Source organism: Drosophila miranda, chromosome 2 (assembly GCF_003369915.1).
Source record: "Drosophila miranda strain MSH22 chromosome 2, D.miranda_PacBio2.1, whole genome shotgun sequence".
Taxonomy (NCBI): domain Eukaryota; kingdom Metazoa; phylum Arthropoda; class Insecta; order Diptera; family Drosophilidae; genus Drosophila; species Drosophila miranda.
In genome coordinates, this window is record NC_046675.1 from 28,489,823 (window position 1) to 28,507,615 (window position 17,793).

Consider the following 17,793-nt stretch of genomic DNA (forward strand, 5'->3'; position numbering starts at 1 on the left):
AGATTCGATCCAATTGATAGAGGAATACCCTACAAATGTATTTTCACAGGGTATTGAGTGATCCTTAAGCAATCTGAATCTGATTTATCGTCTAAAGGTACTCGAGACAGCAATTGTGAATATGATTGGGAAAGTAATCGTCTTCCGTTAAGATATTCTCTCTATATTACGTTGGGTCCACTTCTGAAAGGGGGACTAGTAATCCTAATCACTGATAGAGAATCCGATGGGTCAGGGCACTGTGGGGGAGTGATCCTATAGGCAGTAGATTCTATGTTGGGTGGAAAAAAGTTGCTTTTTATATATTTCTTTTAAGAGCTGCAGATGGAAAGACATTTGATACCGATTCGTAATGGATATTCCACATATGAACGGGAATCATAAATTCATCCTGAATTGGAGCTAATTGACATTAATTAACCCAGCATCCTTTTTCCGCTGGATCCTTCGCCGTTGCGTTACTTATTTTTCCATCGATATGGCGCTGTCCAGGCACACACCCCCTTCCCACTTTCAAACACTATAATTATGGTGAATTAAGAGGTGTGTGGGGGGTACACATGCACACAAACATACATACACATATGTATTTGCATTGATGTCTGTAACATACACACACACGAACACACATAACAAAGGCCACGGCTGTTTATTGGAATTTGGCATAAATGTTGCTGCTCTGCTGCCGCTTCCCCTCCATCCACATCCATCCACCACCACAAACACAAATCATTGATGAAAAAACTAAAAACAATTCTCCTTTTTTTATACCGACCTCTGTTTTTGGGCAGAGCACACACTGCTGACGGTGACGCAGCGCGACAACGTCGCTTATATTGTGCGTGCGACCAGGACGGAAACAAGGCAAGGCGGCCGCCACACACAGAAATCACACTAAATTCACTGCGAGATCGCCACGCGCGTGCCAATTAGTAAACGTATTTCGATTCCCACGGCTTTGCTGTACATAATATAATGTCGAAAACTTATTTTCCATAAACACACGCACACAGCGTTAAAACGTCAAAATTTTGGTTTTTTACGCTTCACTTTTTTTCAGGATTAGTGTGGACGCGTGTAAGATATACCGTCCGACCCTCAGACATATACCGTCTCATTTTAATAATATACCGTAAATATACTGACGAATTCATGATCTATTTTACATATTCCTCGTTTTTGATATTCGGTGGAAGTACTCATCTGTATTGGATTATTCCTAAAATGAGGTTTAAACAAAAAACGGTCGAGTCAAGTCATAGTTACAGTTACATATTGCTTTTGTATGGAAAAAACACACAGATTATTTGTTAAGGTCACACACCCTGCATATTTCTATACTTTTTTTGTAGTATTTCTGAGTATTTTAAACCAAACTGACAAAATTTACCAAATTTACATTTTCACTAATGTTGCAGAACTTTGAAAAAATACTAAATGTCGCTACATTTGCTACATGGGGGTTACTACAGGCAGAGTGACCATACAATGTTGGTGAAAAAATGCATACAAATTTCCCGATCGACCGTTTCATGCTTTTATAAAATATAATGTGAGAAACACATCCGTAATCGAAATATACCGTTCCACCGTCAGAAATATATCGTCTCCTTTTCATTTCGAAACGGCATTTATTTGAATCCAATTTCTACATGTAGATTACATGTAAAAGTAACTTGACATCACGCTATAAATAGTGTGACCATCTTCGCAATGCAACTATCGTTAGTTGTCTCACCACACCGACTATCGATAGCCTGTTGTTATCGTCATCATCGGTCGGATCGGTGAAATTTTGTGTAGAAGTAGACTTTTAAATTAAATTAAATTAAAATATTAGATTAAAAACAAATCAACTATCCATTAAAGGAGCCACTGCTGTTTCTGAATAGAAGGAATCATGCATATGGTTGTGCCCGTGTGAGTGAATGCCTTGGCGAATAAGTGTGTGTGCATTGGTGTTATCATAAAAAAAGACGTAGAAAAACTGCAAAAACAAAGGTGTTATTGACTCCCGTGACTTTCTTTTCTGCGCTTTTGCTTCTGGGTGGGGCGTGGGGTGATCAAAAAGAGAGAACATGCAGATTGTATCAGTAATTAGAAGAGTTTCTGCATTAAATTAGTGGAAAACATAAATCAAATGAGAGCGAGACGAGTCTCTGGGGCAATCAATACCAATGCCCAGCCCCCCTTAAAGTGAGTGAGTGTGGTGTTTGTGTGTGTGTGTGCGTGCTCGTCTATGAGAAAACAAAGCAAAATCATGGAATAAATATGGAAAAAAGAAAGCGCATAATTGAATAACTAATAACAAAAACAGGGCAAACGGGCAACAAACTCAATGACAAAGCAAAGCTAGAAGCAAAGCGAAAATGCAATATCAACGAAAAATATGCCATTGCTTATGTGATTTTGCAAATACACAAACAAACACACAGGCACATACACATGCACATATATACGAATGCAGTCTGGCTGGCAGAAGATAACTGTTGTTTGTGCGGGCGGGTGGGTGCATTGCTCGCAGGGTTTCTTGGCGAGAGTGCGAGTGCGATAGAGAGAGTGTGAGAAAACTAAAAACGCAAACCGCAAGCGAAAGAGTGGGAGGGACTGAGAGTAGAGCAGACAGCAGAGAAAAATGCAAATCAAATTAGTTCAGACTAACGGGGCATGACAAGTATATTGAAAAGAAGGTAGGGCAGTGCAGCTGTCTCTCACTCTCTCTCCGGCCGGCTTACTTACCTTCCAATTGAATATACCTTGGGCACGCCCTTGAACTTATACACATTGAACATTCTTAACCCTATCGTTATCCCTATCCCACAGCTAGAACCTAAGGACCCCTCGCACCCACACCCAACCACCCACACAACCACAGAAGATGTTCAACTTCATGAAGAAGAGTGCCGGCGACGAGGAGAAGGAGCGCCGCAAGCGCGAAAAGAAACTCCGCAAAGAGGCTAAAGGGATCGGCGGAGGCACCAACGGTGGCGGCATCGGCATTGGTGGCGTCACCGGCAGCATGAGCACCGACGAGCTGCTGCGGCTTGACGAGGTGCGTCGCTCCCTGAAGATCCGTGGCCGGCGCAAGGAGAAGGAGAAGCTGCCCAGCGGCATCACAGCGGACTACAGTGCGGATTTCTTTGCGGCTCTGAATGCAGATGCAGTGGCCAACAGGAGCGCAACAGCAGCAGCTCCTGGAACTGCTGGCGGATCGGAGCAAGATCGTGGCAATGAGGAAATTGTAGCATCTGTGATGACGCATATCGAGAGTCGCTCGTCCAACGGCGCTGGGGTCAGTGTCAACTACAGCGAGGTCACACATTCCCTGCTTGCCGGTGGCCTAAATGTGAGTCCAGTGGAGTACTGCTGAAGATTTCAGTCCTAATTGATGACTTATCCTTCCTCTAGAATCGCTTTTTGCCGCCTGTGCCACCAAAGCCGCCAAAGCGTGGCATTCTGAAGGGTTCCCGCAGCAACATGACCAATGTGCACGAGGAGCTCACGTTCCCAGCGGGCGGCGGCAGCGGCGGAGGTGGAGTCACCACTGGAGGTGGCACACCAGAAATGCTGATGCGCAACACCATCCAGAACGAGCTGCTGTACGAGGGAGCGGCACGCGGAGCAGCCGGTTCGATTGGCTCCAATTCCAGTCAGCACGGTACCTCCTTCACCTCCGTCGAGAGCCTGCGTAGCGACGGCGATCAACCGCATCAGCAGCGAGCTATGACCCTACCGGCCAATGCCCGCTACGGAGCGCCTCCGCAGGTGCCGCAGCTCCATGTGCTAACATCGCCGTCGCCCAGCGCCGACAGTCTCACAGATACCACAAACTCCTCGTTCGCCACGCCCCCCTTCTCGCTGAGTCCCATTGGGGAGTCGCAGGGCATCGATCGCTGGGCCCGGGTTCATGCCTTCGAGGATGTTCTGCTGCCCCTGCCCCCAGTGCAGCTGGTGCATCTGCCACCGCCCCGCCAGCTGGTCATTCGACGGCAGAAGTCGCCGCGCCAGGATTTTGGTTTCAGCCTGCGCAAGGCCATCTGCCTGGACCGCACCGATTCGCTGACGTCGCCCATCTTTCGGCCGGTGATCTTCGCCGAGCCCGGTGCTGGGGGCGGCGCCACGGGTCTGCTGCCAGGCGATCGCCTCATCAAAGTGAATGGCACGCCCGTGGGCGACTTGTCCAGGGAGATTATCATCGAGATGATCAGGAACAGCGGCGACGCTGTCACCGTTGAGGTAAGTACCATCTTTCCTTCCTAAGTAGCCATCTAATACCTCTGCCCATCTCCAGGTGCAGCCTGTGGCCGAATTGGTGGAGCTGAGCAAGCGATGCATGGCACCCATTACGGCCACCGTGGAGGAGATCGATCATTCCATTACCAACGGCAACTGCAACACCCTCCGGCGCAGTGCCAGCAAGCGATTCAAGCGTCAGGTGAGTCTCGGGCACTCGATCGTTAGCAGAGATCAATGATTGATGGAGCCAGCGACATCGACATCGCTATCGCCATCCCAGCAGCATTGCAATGAACTGAACCGAGCCCCTCCACACATTAATTCCATAACGACACTGCCCATTAGTACGACTAGTATTCATGGGGCGGCTGTGATTGATTAAAACGAGTGGGGAGAAACATTAGAGATATTGAGAACCGAACAAAACTATTCGCTTTTTGTTTGGTCTCTCCATTCCCAATTGGGATGGAAATATTCTTTATGGGTTCTCTTTCGATAGAGTTTTCAAAAGAATTCTTTTTGAATTCCATCTCCAATTGTAATTCATAAATATTCAGGTATGCAATCATGTGATTCATTAGTTCCGAGGAATGTGCTAATGTTTTAGCTGTTGAATGGTGTTAGGGAAGTTAGTCATGAGTAGTAGTTCCCCAGTCAGATAGTATATGTACTCTCCAACTAGAAATACGTTTTCATATTACATTTGTGACAATAAGATGTGGTATTTGTATTTCCGTTTTCGAGGTATTGCACTGAAAATGCATCAAAAGGTGTGCCTTTTAGCAAAAACGATAGGCTATTATAGGGACCTCTTATTGAGCTAATTCTCATTGATCAAGGTCCATAATTGAATTATCTTTTCTTCTCCTTTAATCGCTTACTTATCGTAGATTAATAGCTTTTCTAAATTACTGTTGATGTTCTTTCGAAATGGAACCTATCTTATTCTGGAATCCAATACCCCAAAAGGGTATCCCCTTATTGTCATATACCCATCCCTGCCACTCACTCAGCCACCCTGTGGATGTGGATGCAATTCTTATTGACTTGTTGACTATGCCAGGAAACGTGTTTGACATTTTCTCGCCGTGTTTACTCCGTAGTTTTCGCACAAATATTGTGAAACTGACAGTTGTTGGGTGTCCCGCCTCCCCGTCGATTTATCCAGCCATCCATCTTTCTATCTACATATCTGTATTGTATCTGTATCTGTTGCTATTCTCCAGTCTGTTCGACGGGGGCTAGTCCCTTTCTATAAATATTTTCGTAGTGGATCTGTGGCGGTGTGCTGGGTTGGGCCGGGCCTCTAAGGCGTTGACATATTTCAGCGCCTTACTCATTCTCTTACCATCCATTCAAGAAGAAGTCGGAGGCGCAGACTGTGGCCACAGAAATAAACCGATTTGGCAACACTGTGGAAAACTCGAACTGCATTGGGTATGCGTTTTAGCATTCATCCATGCAACATGCCAACAGCAGCAGCAGCCAGCCAGCCCACTCTTCAAAGCGTCTTTCAGATGGCAGCAGCAGCAGCGATCCCTCGTGCAGCCCAGTAGTACGCCTGGGGCCATAGCACGAATATGGCAGGGCATATAGCATATAAGGTGGGGTGCTTCCGCTCTTGGGGGAGACATGCTCCCCTCTCTCCTTCTCTCGCTTGCATTCAATGTCGGAGCTCTTTCCTTCCTGTTGATATACCTTGGGCAACAAGCAGCCAGGGCGGCGCTGCCAGCGTTGACAGCGACTGCAACTTCGGGAGATTGCAGCTGTGTGTGCATTTCTACACCCACTTGGAACGTCGGCGGCGGCGGCGGCGGCGGCCTACACAAATAGCAGCAGCAGCGACGTCAACGCAGGCTTCGCCTCTGCCTGCGTCTGCTGTGTGTCTTTTGGTACCCAGCATACGCAGGGTATATTGGGTTCTGTGATTGGCAGAAGGAAGGGTCTTTAAATATACATTTTCGCTTTTCTTTTTCTAATAGATCTCTAGAAGAGTCGAATAAATCGGTAGTTTGTGTACATCCATCGTCCATATGCTGGTCAGTCCCCAGAATCCATCAACAAAACACACAATCATCGGGTTTCTTGGATATCCCCTGGGTCCATACATCCCCTTCATTATTCTGACTTGTTTTCTGTTTGTTGTTGTTGTTGTTGGTCGGTCGGCTCGATGGGGCTTGCTGCTTTGCTTGGGAGCAGGGCCGTGCCGTCAGTACGCTGAAAACTTTGACCAGGTTCGGTAGACGACGGGAGATCGAGAAGAAACAAAAACAAAATACCGCGAGACGAAGCGACGCGACGGCTCCACCATACACCCACAGTGAAATTTGTTGTTGTTCGAGTGGCAGAGTGGCGGAGTACTGTGCCCGAAGTTGTTTTTAATGTTTTATATGCCGTGACGATTATTCTGGCTGTCATTCGAGTTTGGCTTTAATTCATAATTTGTACTCCCAGACGAGGCTCGGATTCGGATTCGGATTTCGTGACTGGAGTCTTGTGCAGTGCAATCAATCAATCAACACAACACAGCACAACACAACACACAGAAAAGAAACAGCAAAACAGCATAAACCGATACTCAAAGACCTATCCGATCGTCCGACTGATCGATGATTGGCCATTTTGAGGCAACAGTCAGCAGGCAGCAATTGTGTCTAATGTCAAAGCAGCGCTAAGTGCCCCGATAGCCACAAAAGCAAACATTTCCAAGGTTTTCAACGCGCGCTCCAATTTCTCATTCACTTCCCTGCTGCTGCCATTGTCCCGCTTCGGTCCGGAGATCTCAGATTTGCTCAGAGATCTGCTCTGTCCTACGCTCTGGTCATGCTCCAAGTGCTGCTGCTGCTGTTGCTGCCACAGATGCTGGCCATGACAATTGTCTGTGTGGACAAACAGTGATCACGTAACAGAAGAGACAGAAGATTAGCATTAGCCATGTTCCTCAAGCCCAAGAGCTTTGAGCAGACGCTGCGGGGCGGCATTGTGCCCGCCGTACCGGCAGCACCCGGTTCCGGACTGAATCCCTCCTTCCACAAGGGCTGCACGGGCAAGGCGCATGCCTGTGGCACCAACAAATCCGGAGTCCAGAAAGTACCAGCACCCAGCAAGCCCTCCGCGAAAGCCACTCCGAAGGCACAGCGAAAGAACAGCATCAGCTCGGAGACGATCAGCGAGAGCGGATCGGAGAACTCCAACAGTTGGCCCTCGTCCTCCACGGGAGGAGGGTCAGTGCCACCGCCCAAGCCGCCGCGTCTGGCGGTCACCAAGGCCAAGGAAGCGGCAGCCGCTGCTGCTCCTACTCCTACTCCCACCCCTCCGCTGCCAATTACACCGATCTTTGAGAGGGCCACCAGTCGTTCAAGGAGCTTCCGCAGCAAGGCAGAAGCCTCTCCGCCAAACGCATCCATCCGTCCGCCCTGGAACAGTTCTGCTGTGGCCGCCTCCAAGTATGCAGCCGCTGCTGCCAGTGCTCCCCAGTCCCCCATTCCGAGCCTACGGAGCTCCTACCGCAGACGTCGCGATGCCCAAAACATTGGCCTTCAATGGCCGGCCATTTGGGCCACTGCGCTGGCCGCCAACTACAAAAACTATGATGCTAGCGTCAAGCGTCAAAAGGTATCGTATGAAGCGGCATGAAGAACGGAGCTACACTAAGCAGCAAAGAAAATGTTAGCATTGGGGATAAAAAAGAGATCCAATTGCAAGAGAAGAGATCTAATTAACATATGAAAGGAGCATGAATTTTGATCTGACCTGAATAGCAATTTTATGCGAATTTATCAGGGAATTTAATGATACCCGATAATATGTAAATCCATTTAGAATTTCTTGTGGAATAGAAACCAAAGCAGAGCTGAAATTCATATCTCCGATATCTCGAAAGCTTCATTAAAAGCATTTTCTGATTATTAGATTCTACTGGAATTTATTGGTTTGCACTTTACAGAAAAATCATATGATTTCAATGATATTTCATGGGGACTATGAGAGATTTGTATAAAAGAGGACAACTAGCTCTCGATCCTTTATTAGTTTTCATAATTCTAACTCTTGAAAGATCTGTTAAATCATTTCCTAAGGAAGATCGCACTCGAAATGCATATTACAAGGGTTATTCCTTAAGTACATTTCTTGAACTTAAAGAATATTTACCAATAATTGCATAACATCGCAAATCGTGTAAAGAATTTATTTGGGAACCTACCCAAAACCCTGTTGAACAGTGTGCTGCAGTGCTGCATTCGTATCTGAAAAACTTTCTAGTAATTCTCCAACCGATCGATCGATCGATGCAATAAAAGGCAACAACAACGAATGAAACGAATGAAGTGGACACAAAAGATGGTATCGATCGGATCGGATCGGATCGTCGAACCATGACCCAATGTACGATTTAGTTGTTAGACCTTTTATTATTATTATGCTTGGACGGTGCGTGGGCTGTACAATCCCCGAGTCTCATAATTTACGGTATGCTTGGGTATGGTATGGCCCGCTGTCTTGTTGCTGCATTTATGGCTGGCCTTTATGGCTCAATACGCCTGCGGTGCCGCGGCGACAACGACCACGACCACGACCACTACCACCACTGCCGCGATGGGCTCCAATGAGCGGAAGTGTTCATTTAGGAACGGAGTTAGCGTCGTACGACCGTATCGTAGCTGTCTGTCTTATTTAGAGGTTCTCCATAATACAATGAACGGATAGCAGGGGGGATATGATATGATATCGAGACAGAAGCTTTAGCAAATCCCCAATTGTCTTTCCATTTTTATATACTTCTAGCCAGTGCCGGTGCCCCTACTCCCCCTACCATCCATGCCCACAGCCATGTTAATTAGTCAGGTCTGTCGCGGTGTCGCTGTCTACACAGCGCCGCCTCTTCTATATCTAATTTGTGTGTGTGTGTTTGCGTGCCCCATCCCCCAATAGCTATAGCCATAGCCATTGCCTCCTCTGTGCGGAGTTCGTTGCACTCTTGCTCCGTTGCTCCATTCTGGAGTGCAGCATTGATTGACAGTGGACATGCGCCAGACGCGTATTTTTCTGTGTTTATCTAAATATTCTTTCAAACAAGTTCCGCGCACCGAGCGACGGATGGATGGATGGATATGCGTGGAAAACATGCACTACAAGACTGCAAGACTACAAGACTACAAGACTGTGAAGTGAGCGATCAATTTGGGAGCTATTTGAGCGGGTCTATCTTGTTGGAAAATCAAGAAAAACTAGACATGAAATAATGGGGTTTTCGCTTAAATTAGGTAATTTAGAATATATTAAATGACCTCAGGGACCTGTAAAATTGTTTTGAGAGAAGGTTGTCGTGTTGGAATATGCATTTGGGTTATGAATTTGTAGAAAACGGTTAAAATACAATAAAACGTACATTTACCCGATTTCGAAACGTTTTATAACTATTACAAAAATAAATGTAATGTTTTTATGGATCTATAAAGTTGCTTTAGGATTTGAAATGTTCCGTTTTGGCATAGATTTCTGTAGTAGATTGTGGTATGGATTAGCCACAACATGCTCAAATCTTGAACCGAAATTCATTCAATTATAATTTAAACATTCACTTCCCATTCACAAACCATTTCAAAAGTGTTTCCAAACTGTAACAAAATTAATTCGTATACAAATCAATGACTAAATTTGTTTATATCTCGCATCCGTAGAGATACTTTCCTAACCTGATCGTGTCCGAGGAGGGACTTTCCCAACACAACTTCCTCTAGAGAACATTTTCCCCGAGTGCTAATTGAGGGCTATTGAACCTTGCACAATATACGAGTAGTAGTTTTCATAATTCAAAAGGAGATGCTGCGGCATCACAGCACTGCTACTTCTCCCCCAAAAAGCAGCTCCATTTATAGCCACAAAATGTGAACTGACTTCGAAAACTACTCCGCTGTAGAGAGCGTTGCATAATGACGCGTCCCGTGTCTCATGTCCGTGCAACCACATCCGCGTCGTCGTAGTCGTAGCCGTAGTCGAAGGCAGAGGCTTCTGGTGTCTAGCCGAATAGCATTTGGCGCGGTGTCTGGGCGGCTAATTAGGATTTAGAAACATCGTCAAATTTAGAAATGCAACCGAAATAAACCCCAAAAACGAAACTCTGCTGCGTCTTCGTGTCTTCGCATCTGCCAGCAGGGAGTACGATACGATAATAAATGGAATAAATGCGTGAAAATGCTTCCCCACAATCTGCCTCGAGAGTGTACAAAAATAAACAACGAAAGAACTGCTTTGTATTGAAGTTTTTGCGAGGCGGCCCAGCCGACAAAATGTTGACCCCAATTTAACGTCAATTTTTGGTTTTAATTTTTTCGCAGAGCCGCCACGAGAATAGCAATGGAGGCGGAGAAGCAGGAGGCACCTCTCCAACAGCTGTTGGCGGAGGGGAGCTGGATGCAACGGATATGACAGAGGCTGCCGCCACCGCCCAAGCAGAGCGGGAGCCAGAGCGTTTGTGGCTGGTCCATCGCGGAGGTTTCACTGCAGCCATACGCCTGCCACAGCCAACAACCGTAGGAGGAGGCCACGAGGAGCCCCACAAGCTGCTGGTGCGATTGCTGCACAACGGGGAGCAGCTGACCGTCGACGAGGACGATGTGGAGAAGCAGAATAACCCCGCCCTGGACCTATGCGAGGACATCTGCGAGCTAAAGTATCTGAACGAGGCCTCGGTGCTGCATTGCCTGCGACAGCGGTATGCGAGCAACCTCATCCACACCAAGGCGGGGCCCACGCTGCTCGTGGTCAATCCGATGGCCCCGTTGTCCCTCTACTCCGAGAAGGTAACAACTGGTCGCTGAATCTGACTCTGGATCTGAATCTGTGTGTGCGATCTGGTTATTTATCTGCTCTGCTCTTTCTCTCTCCCTCCCTCTGGTAGGTTGTCTCCATGTTCCGGGGCTGCAAGACGGAGGACATGCCGCCCCACGTCTACTCGCTGGCCCAGACCGCCTACAGGAGTCTGGTCGAGACGCGACGCGACCAGAGCCTCATATTCATGGGCCGATCTGGTTCTGGCAAATCCACAAGCTTCAAGCATGCTTTAAACTACTTGGCGTTGGCCGCTGGTATGTGTCGTGTGTCCCGTGTGTCGCGTGTGTCTGTGTCTATCTATCGACTGAAACTGCATTTGGCTGTAGGCTGGCCCAGTTTTTGGGCTGTGTGGCAGCCAACAGAATGTGTTCGCTCATTCGATTTGCTCATTTGCATTGTTGGCCAAGAAAATGCAGCTGCAATTAGTCGCCCCAGCCCAAGCCCAAGCCTACCTCCATTTGTGCGACAGAAAGGCGGGGGGAATCAATGTGGAAATGGATTCCAACAGTATCTTTTAGTTAAATGTAGAGTAGCATTTCAGTAGTACTTTCTTCTTGCTCTAAAATGATTTCCAGGCAAATTAGAAGTCGTTTTGGACTCGTTATGTGTATAAGCAAACCCCAAAAGCAGACTTAAAGTTATAGATTGTATCTACCACATCCAAAATGTTTCCCAGTGTGGCCTAATTCACTATTCAATGCTCAGAATAGAATAATCAAAGACAATCTAATTGTAAGATGAATAACGCCCATACATTTTAATGGTAAACGATTGTTTAAAGTAGATATAGGGTCTTATAAAGACTTATATTATCCTTACAATAGAATCCTCTTTATACCCATAATCAAAAAACACAAGAAGCTCATGGTGTTCAGTCTTTATTCCAGATATCTTTAGGAGCTCGAATAGATTCTAGAAATAAAAATAGTTTCCTCATTCGAAAAAATTCTGAAAACCTTTTCTTTTTAACAGGTGCCTACAACAATTTCATAAATGCCGAAAAGGTCAATGCCTTGTGCACCATTCTGGAGGCATTTGGCAATACAAGAACCTGCCTCAATTCGAATGCCACACGCATGACGCAGCTGCTGAGCCTGGACTTTGATCAGACGGGACAGATAGCCTCCGCCTCGCTGCAGGTGAAAAACACTGTGGAAAAACAACTAAAAGACACTCTTGGTTATGGCAATGGTAATCCTCTTTCAGGTACTCCTACCCGAGCGACAGCGTGCTGGGCGACGGCTGTCGCACGAGCACAGCTTTCATATTATGACGCGACTGCTGGCAGGGGCCGCTGGGCTGCTGCAAAAGGAGCTGCATCTGGAGAACATCACTTCAGAGGATAGCCATCCGTTTATATCGCTCTCCCAGAAGCTGGAGGACCGGCATCGGGCGGCCAATGACTTTATGCGCACGGTGCAGGCCTTCGAGTCGCTCAACATCGATGCGAAGGCAGTGCGTGGGATCTGGAGCATACTTGCGGCCATCTACCATCTGGGAATTGCAGGGGTGACCAAACTGGGAACCGGATCCACGGCCCGGACGCAGTTTGCCAATCCAACGGCGGCTCGCAAGGCGGCAGGGCTGCTGGGCGTGAACCTCGAGGATTTGTCGTCGGCTGCCTTTGGCCTCACGCAACCGAATGCTCCGAATGGCGGACTGAGTCCCTCGAAGTCGCCCACGTCCGACAATGGCCACGAGTGGGCCTGGGAGTGCCTGGAGGCGCTGGTCATTGGCCTGTATTCGGAGGCCCTGGCCGCCGTGGTGGCTCTGATCAATCGTCAGATCTGTACTTCCGCTCGTACGATTGCCTCGATCATGCTGATCGATACGCCCGGCTTCCAGAACCCCGCGAGCTGTGGACAGCAGCTCGGGGCCACTTTGGCCGATCTGCGGCACAACTATCTGCAGGAGCGGCTGCAAATGCTCTTCCATCACACCACCCTGGTGGCGCCGCGCGATCGTTATGCCCAGGAGCTGGTGGAGATCGAGGCGGATCAGGCCTCGGAGTGTCACCCGGGTCCGTTGATCTCGCTGATCGACAAGGCGCCACAGAATCATGTGGTGCGCTCCTCCCAACGCGACCTCCGCGAGCACGATCGTCGAGGGATGCTATGGTGAGGATTCTCTGGGATTCCTTACCGTTTCCTTTCGTTAATTTTGATTTCCCTCCTCTAGGCTCCTGGACGAAGAGGCTATTTATCCGAACTCTAACGACGACACATTCCTCGAGCGCCTGTTCTCGCACTACGGCGACCGGGAGCACCATTCTCTGCTGCGCAAGTGCGCCGGTCCTCGGCAGTTTGTCCTGCACCATCTCCAGGGCACGAATCCCGTGCTCTATGCCGTCGATGGATGGGTGCGCAACAGTCGCGAGCATCCAGGCATACGGAATGCAGTGTCCCTGCTGCAGGACAGCAGTCGGGAGGAGATCAATCGCCTGTACATTGGCTCCTTGACGCGTGGCTCCGGCGCCATGGTCTTTTGTGGATCCTTTGCTGGGCTTGAGGGCACCCAGTCGCTGCGCCGTGTGTCCAGCATTCGGCGATCCTTCACTACCGCAGGAGTGAAGCGCAATTCCATTATGCTGCAGGTGAAGTTTACTGTGGATGGGATCATCGACACCCTGCGTCGCACTGGCACCCACTTTGTCCACTGCTATCTGCTGCAGCACAATGCCGGAAAGCAGGCCAAATACACGGCCAATGGCTCGCCTCACTCCGCGGCGGGTCAGACGGCCAGCGAGGAGGAGATGGTGAATGTGCCACTGTTGAGGAGTCAGGTACCGGAAGACACTAGAAATATCCAAGTGGCAGGCATAATGTTTTCTGATTCTCTGTTTCTTAGCTACGTGGCTCTCAAGTGCTGGAGGCAGCGCGTCTCCATCGTCTGGGCTTCCCCGAATCTGTGCCATTGTTGGAGTTTGTGCGTCGCTTTGGCCTCTTGGCCGGCGAACTGGCCAACAACAAGGATGTGAGCGTGGAGCAGATACTGGCCATCAACGAGTTGGATGTGGCTAGCTATCGTATAGGTCCTAGTCAGGTGAGTCGTGGTTTTGTTGTATGGAAACTAAAGAGGGAAAGAAGAACCCTTCTAATGGCATCAGCTGGGGATACAAGATGTATTCCTCGATTGCCGGCGCCAGGCTTCTGCCACAAGAAAGTGAATAGGAGAATGCCCATTGCTGCTTTACTCGATCCATCAATGATCCTAATTGATTAATTACATTGCAATGCTAATCGGGAGCTACTTCTGTAGGAGTACTACTTCGAATGCCATCTTCTGGGTCCCGTTCCTTTACTCTTTGGGATATTAGACACCTCCTTTTCCATCTATATTTACATCTAAAAGACTAGCACTCTCAATGAAACTCAGTTCCCCCTTGGATCCCCTACATACAGATATATGTATATGTATTTTTCACATCTAATTTTAAGGGGGGAATGCTTTGGATTTTAATGGCTCACTTAGTTCTAAACTTAAACATTTGGATAAATCACATTTGTTGGTCACTCGCAGTGCCTTGCCCCGAGGGGTGCTGCTGCCTACTGCGGCCAAAATCGTGGGCCACCCGTCTCAAAAACGTTTGATTTCACTGGCGGCCTCATGTGAACCATGCCATCAATGTGGCCGTATGGTGCCTGCCGCCGTGTGCTCAGATAGTAGACACCGTTCTTTTGGACAGCTGGCTCACCGCCCATGAACTGATCGCCATGGCATGTCTGTCGCATGTCGTGTATGCTGGAGCTGGTGCTGTTGCTGCTGGTGCTGTTGCGGCAGTGGCAGGTGGCCGAGTGTATGGCTGCCCCCGAGTCGCATCGCAAGGCGGGGAATAATCTGGGACGACGTATCGACTCGGCGAAGTAATACAAGGCCGCAAAATGATCGCAAACAAAGGCAAACTCCGCGGCCGTTGCATTCGGACAGTGCGGCTGCCCCAGGCCCCAGTTGACGAAGAAGGAGGCATGGCTCAGGAGATCGCTTGGATTGCCCAGGAGCGTCAGATCCGTGTGAATGGACTCCACATACATGGCATCGTGGGGCGACAGTCGGTCTTCCGGTCCGAGACTCAGTTGCGTGAGACCAGCGGGATCCAAGGCGATTATGGCTCCCAGGAGCTGGGGGCGCAGGTGCTTCCCCGCCAGCCCGGAGATGTGGCTGCCGGCACTGTGGCCCACCAGGTAGATCTGCTCGTACGGCACGCCTGTGCTGTCGTGCAGAAAGCGCAGCATTTTGGCCACATTGGCGGCAATGGCAGACAGCTGCGTGGACACTCGCTGGTAGCTGATGTCCATTGCCTGGCGACTCCAATCCAAGATGATTACATTGTAATTTCCGCGTGAAAGATAGGCATCCTTGATGGCGGCATTCGAGCAGGACTCACTGCGGCCCGACCAGCCATGAATGGAAATTCTACAAATAAGAGCTCGGGATTGTTAGAGGAGCGGGATGGCATCTATGGACGGAGGATCCCCTACCTCACTGGCCATTCGGGATTGAAATGCGATTTCCTGAGCATTCCCAGATCTCCTGCTCGCAGGAATTGTCTCTTTTGGGGATTCAGTGGAGTGTAGAGATCATAATGGAGCAAGTGGCTCTGCGACAGGCGAGCCCGTGCCCCGATGAGCAGCCCCACCTCTGTTTTAAACATTGCCTCGAAGACTTCTGTGATGGTTATCGCACATTTTCCTGGCTCATAGGCAAACAACCGCTGGGGGCCACGGGCACTGGTCACTGGAAAGGAAACAGAATGGGCACGGGTGGAATCACATGGCACTCGGAGATCGAACATAAAAATCACTCTCGGATCAACACTCACTTCCCAGTGGGCCACACAGCAACACAGCAGCTAATAGGAGTATTCGGCTTCGCATCTTACGATTGGATTACGATTACGATCGTAAAATTGCCACACACAATATAAAATAAAACCAGATGTCAACGCCAGCCACAATTAAAACCCACTTAAACTTAGGGTTTAAGGCTGTTGTTTTTTCGAACTAAATTTTATCACACACGCTGCTCGCCGCTCACTAAAAGAACCTGCGAAAATTTTCGGATTTCTGAGCGGAGCAGAGACCTGAGCGGACAGCGTCCGAAGTGTTACAAGCTCTGAGCAAAAGTATGGCAAGATTCTAGATGGAGGCTTGGTTAAATAAAGTCTCTGACTCGCTGTCTCTCGGTCCGTTCTCGGCCCGCAGTTGCTTCTGACGAGACAAGGGCGACGCTGTCGAGCCGGCGGCCGGTCCCGGTCACTGTCATGATGAACGACTTGATGATGTTGCCCCAGCCCCAGCCGCTGCCACTGCCACTGCCACTGCAATTGTGGTAAGTGCACTCGTAAGTACAGGCAAACACTTGCCGACTCCCTGATCAATTGATCGGTGCCGAAATGAGGCCTATATCCGAGAAGAGAACCTGAATATCCCATGCTAATTTAAGGCTTTCTCTTGGGCCTTTGTGTGTTGTTTAAGATATTCATTTATTCATTGACTATTTTATTAATTTCCCCCAACGACACGCAAACGAGTGTATCTGTGGCCTGAGATACAGATACGCGCTCATCCATAATGTTTCGGAAGAGCTCCCTTATATAAGAGATTGTACGCCTAAGGCTTCATAAATATTGATTGGAAAATTGTTTGAATCGCAGGGAATTACGAAACTATAAAAAAAATAATTAAATAATTGCCTATAAAAATAAACAAACACCAGAGATTGTCACAGATCAGACCGTTTTAGATCTGTAATTGTTTATTAATCATATTGAATGTTTCACTTAAGAACTAATACCATCTATGATCTGTGATCCACGATCGTTTTACTCCAATTCCAAATCCAATTAGGGGTTTTCGATAGACGACTAATGATATCTGCAAACAGAAAGCCATGACGAGTCATTGATCTTTCAAAAAACGAAGATCATCTCCATGGATTGTCAGAGAGATACGAGGAGAGAGATATAGGGACATGTCGGGGCATATTCTCAAATTGATTATAGGGCTCAGCAGCTGTTTTGCATACCATTTAGCAGGTCTTTAGCTTTTGACTTGACACGATCTCTGGCCCTTCTGCCCCTACCAATCTATCTCTCTCTTTCTGGGGAAGAAGCCTCATAAATGAGTGCCCGTGCTGAGGCATTTTTTTTTGGATATACATATACATTTCGGACAGATCGTTAAACCCCTCGTGTCGTGTCGTGTGTGTGTGGGTATGTGTGTGTGAATTTCGCGCCGAGTTGTTACAAAGAAATGTTTATTGACAGGATTTAAATACGTCTTAAAGCAAATACAAAATAATGTAAGCTTATTGTTATCCCACATGAAACGAAACCTCATCTGCTCTCTGCGGCAAGTTTTTATTTGCCTTACAAATTCGCTGTTACTTTCAATCTAAGCGAGAAACTACCTTGGAATTCCGTTGAGTCCGCTCTCCACGATACGAATATTGAAATGTTGTTGGTTGCATCCGCAGTTTCGTTTAATTGTTTCTGACAATCCCAAGAAGATATCCTTTCATTAAATTGCCATCCACCCTGCAATTATTGCATTAAATGGGAACTCCATTCGGCATCTTTCGATGCGTATCCGAGGCGAGCCTACCAGCCTAACAACCTACAGCTGTGCCCACATTTGGAGAAACACCACCCCAGACACAGAACTGGTTATTCATCAGCGGTAAAACTTAAATATTTTGTCTTCTGTAAGCATGACTGTTTATATC

The 17,793-nt window shown here is 48.0% G+C and overlaps 2 protein-coding genes across 5 annotated transcripts in view; one reads left to right on the forward strand and one right to left on the reverse strand.

Moving 5' to 3' along the window:
- Positions 1–1,762: 1,762 nt before the first annotated feature.
- The window catches only part of LOC108155591 (unconventional myosin-XVIIIa), a 32,739-nt gene continuing 16,708 nt past the window's right edge, over positions 1,763–17,793 (forward strand). For 2 of the 4 annotated variants that reach the window (XM_017286506.2, XM_017286507.2), the window contains exons 1-10: positions 1,763–1,920; positions 2,824–3,346; positions 3,409–4,236; positions 4,292–4,435; positions 10,575–11,039; positions 11,138–11,324; positions 12,043–12,209; positions 12,277–13,187; positions 13,249–13,852; positions 13,918–14,112. In XM_017286506.2, the coding sequence (XP_017141995.1) occupies positions 2,879–3,346; positions 3,409–4,236; positions 4,292–4,435; positions 10,575–11,039; positions 11,138–11,324; positions 12,043–12,209; positions 12,277–13,187; positions 13,249–13,852; positions 13,918–14,112 (3,969 nt within the window). In that variant the 5' untranslated portion in view covers positions 1,763–1,920; positions 2,824–2,878. Of the gene's footprint in view, positions 1,921–2,823; positions 3,347–3,408; positions 4,237–4,291; positions 4,436–6,496; positions 7,852–10,574; positions 11,040–11,137; positions 11,325–12,042; positions 12,210–12,276; positions 13,188–13,248; positions 13,853–13,917; positions 14,113–17,793 lie in introns of those variants that run through there. The other 2 variants (XM_017286509.2, XM_017286508.2) reach the window with 2 other exon arrangements.
- Positions 14,508–16,198, reverse strand: LOC108155594 (lipase member H). The gene is made up of 3 exons (XM_017286512.2): positions 15,890–16,198; positions 15,549–15,804; positions 14,508–15,483 (listed from the first exon to the last, which is right to left on the reverse strand). Exons 1-3 carry the CDS (start codon positions 15,942–15,944, stop codon positions 14,616–14,618), a joined length of 1,179 nt encoding a protein of 392 aa, XP_017142001.1. The 5' UTR covers positions 15,945–16,198; the 3' UTR covers positions 14,508–14,615.

Coding starts and splice junctions, on each gene's coding strand:
- LOC108155594 (XM_017286512.2), bottom strand. CDS start 15,944: ATGCGAAGCCGAATACTCCTATTAGCTGCTGTGTTGCTGTGTGGCCCA. Junction 15,805..15,889: donor GCTGTGTGGCCCACTGGGAA/GTGAGTGTTGAT, acceptor TTTCCTTTCCAG/TGACCAGTGCCCGTGGCCCC. Junction 15,484..15,548: donor AATCCCGAATGGCCAGTGAG/GTAGGGGATCCT, acceptor TCTTATTTGTAG/AATTTCCATTCATGGCTGGT.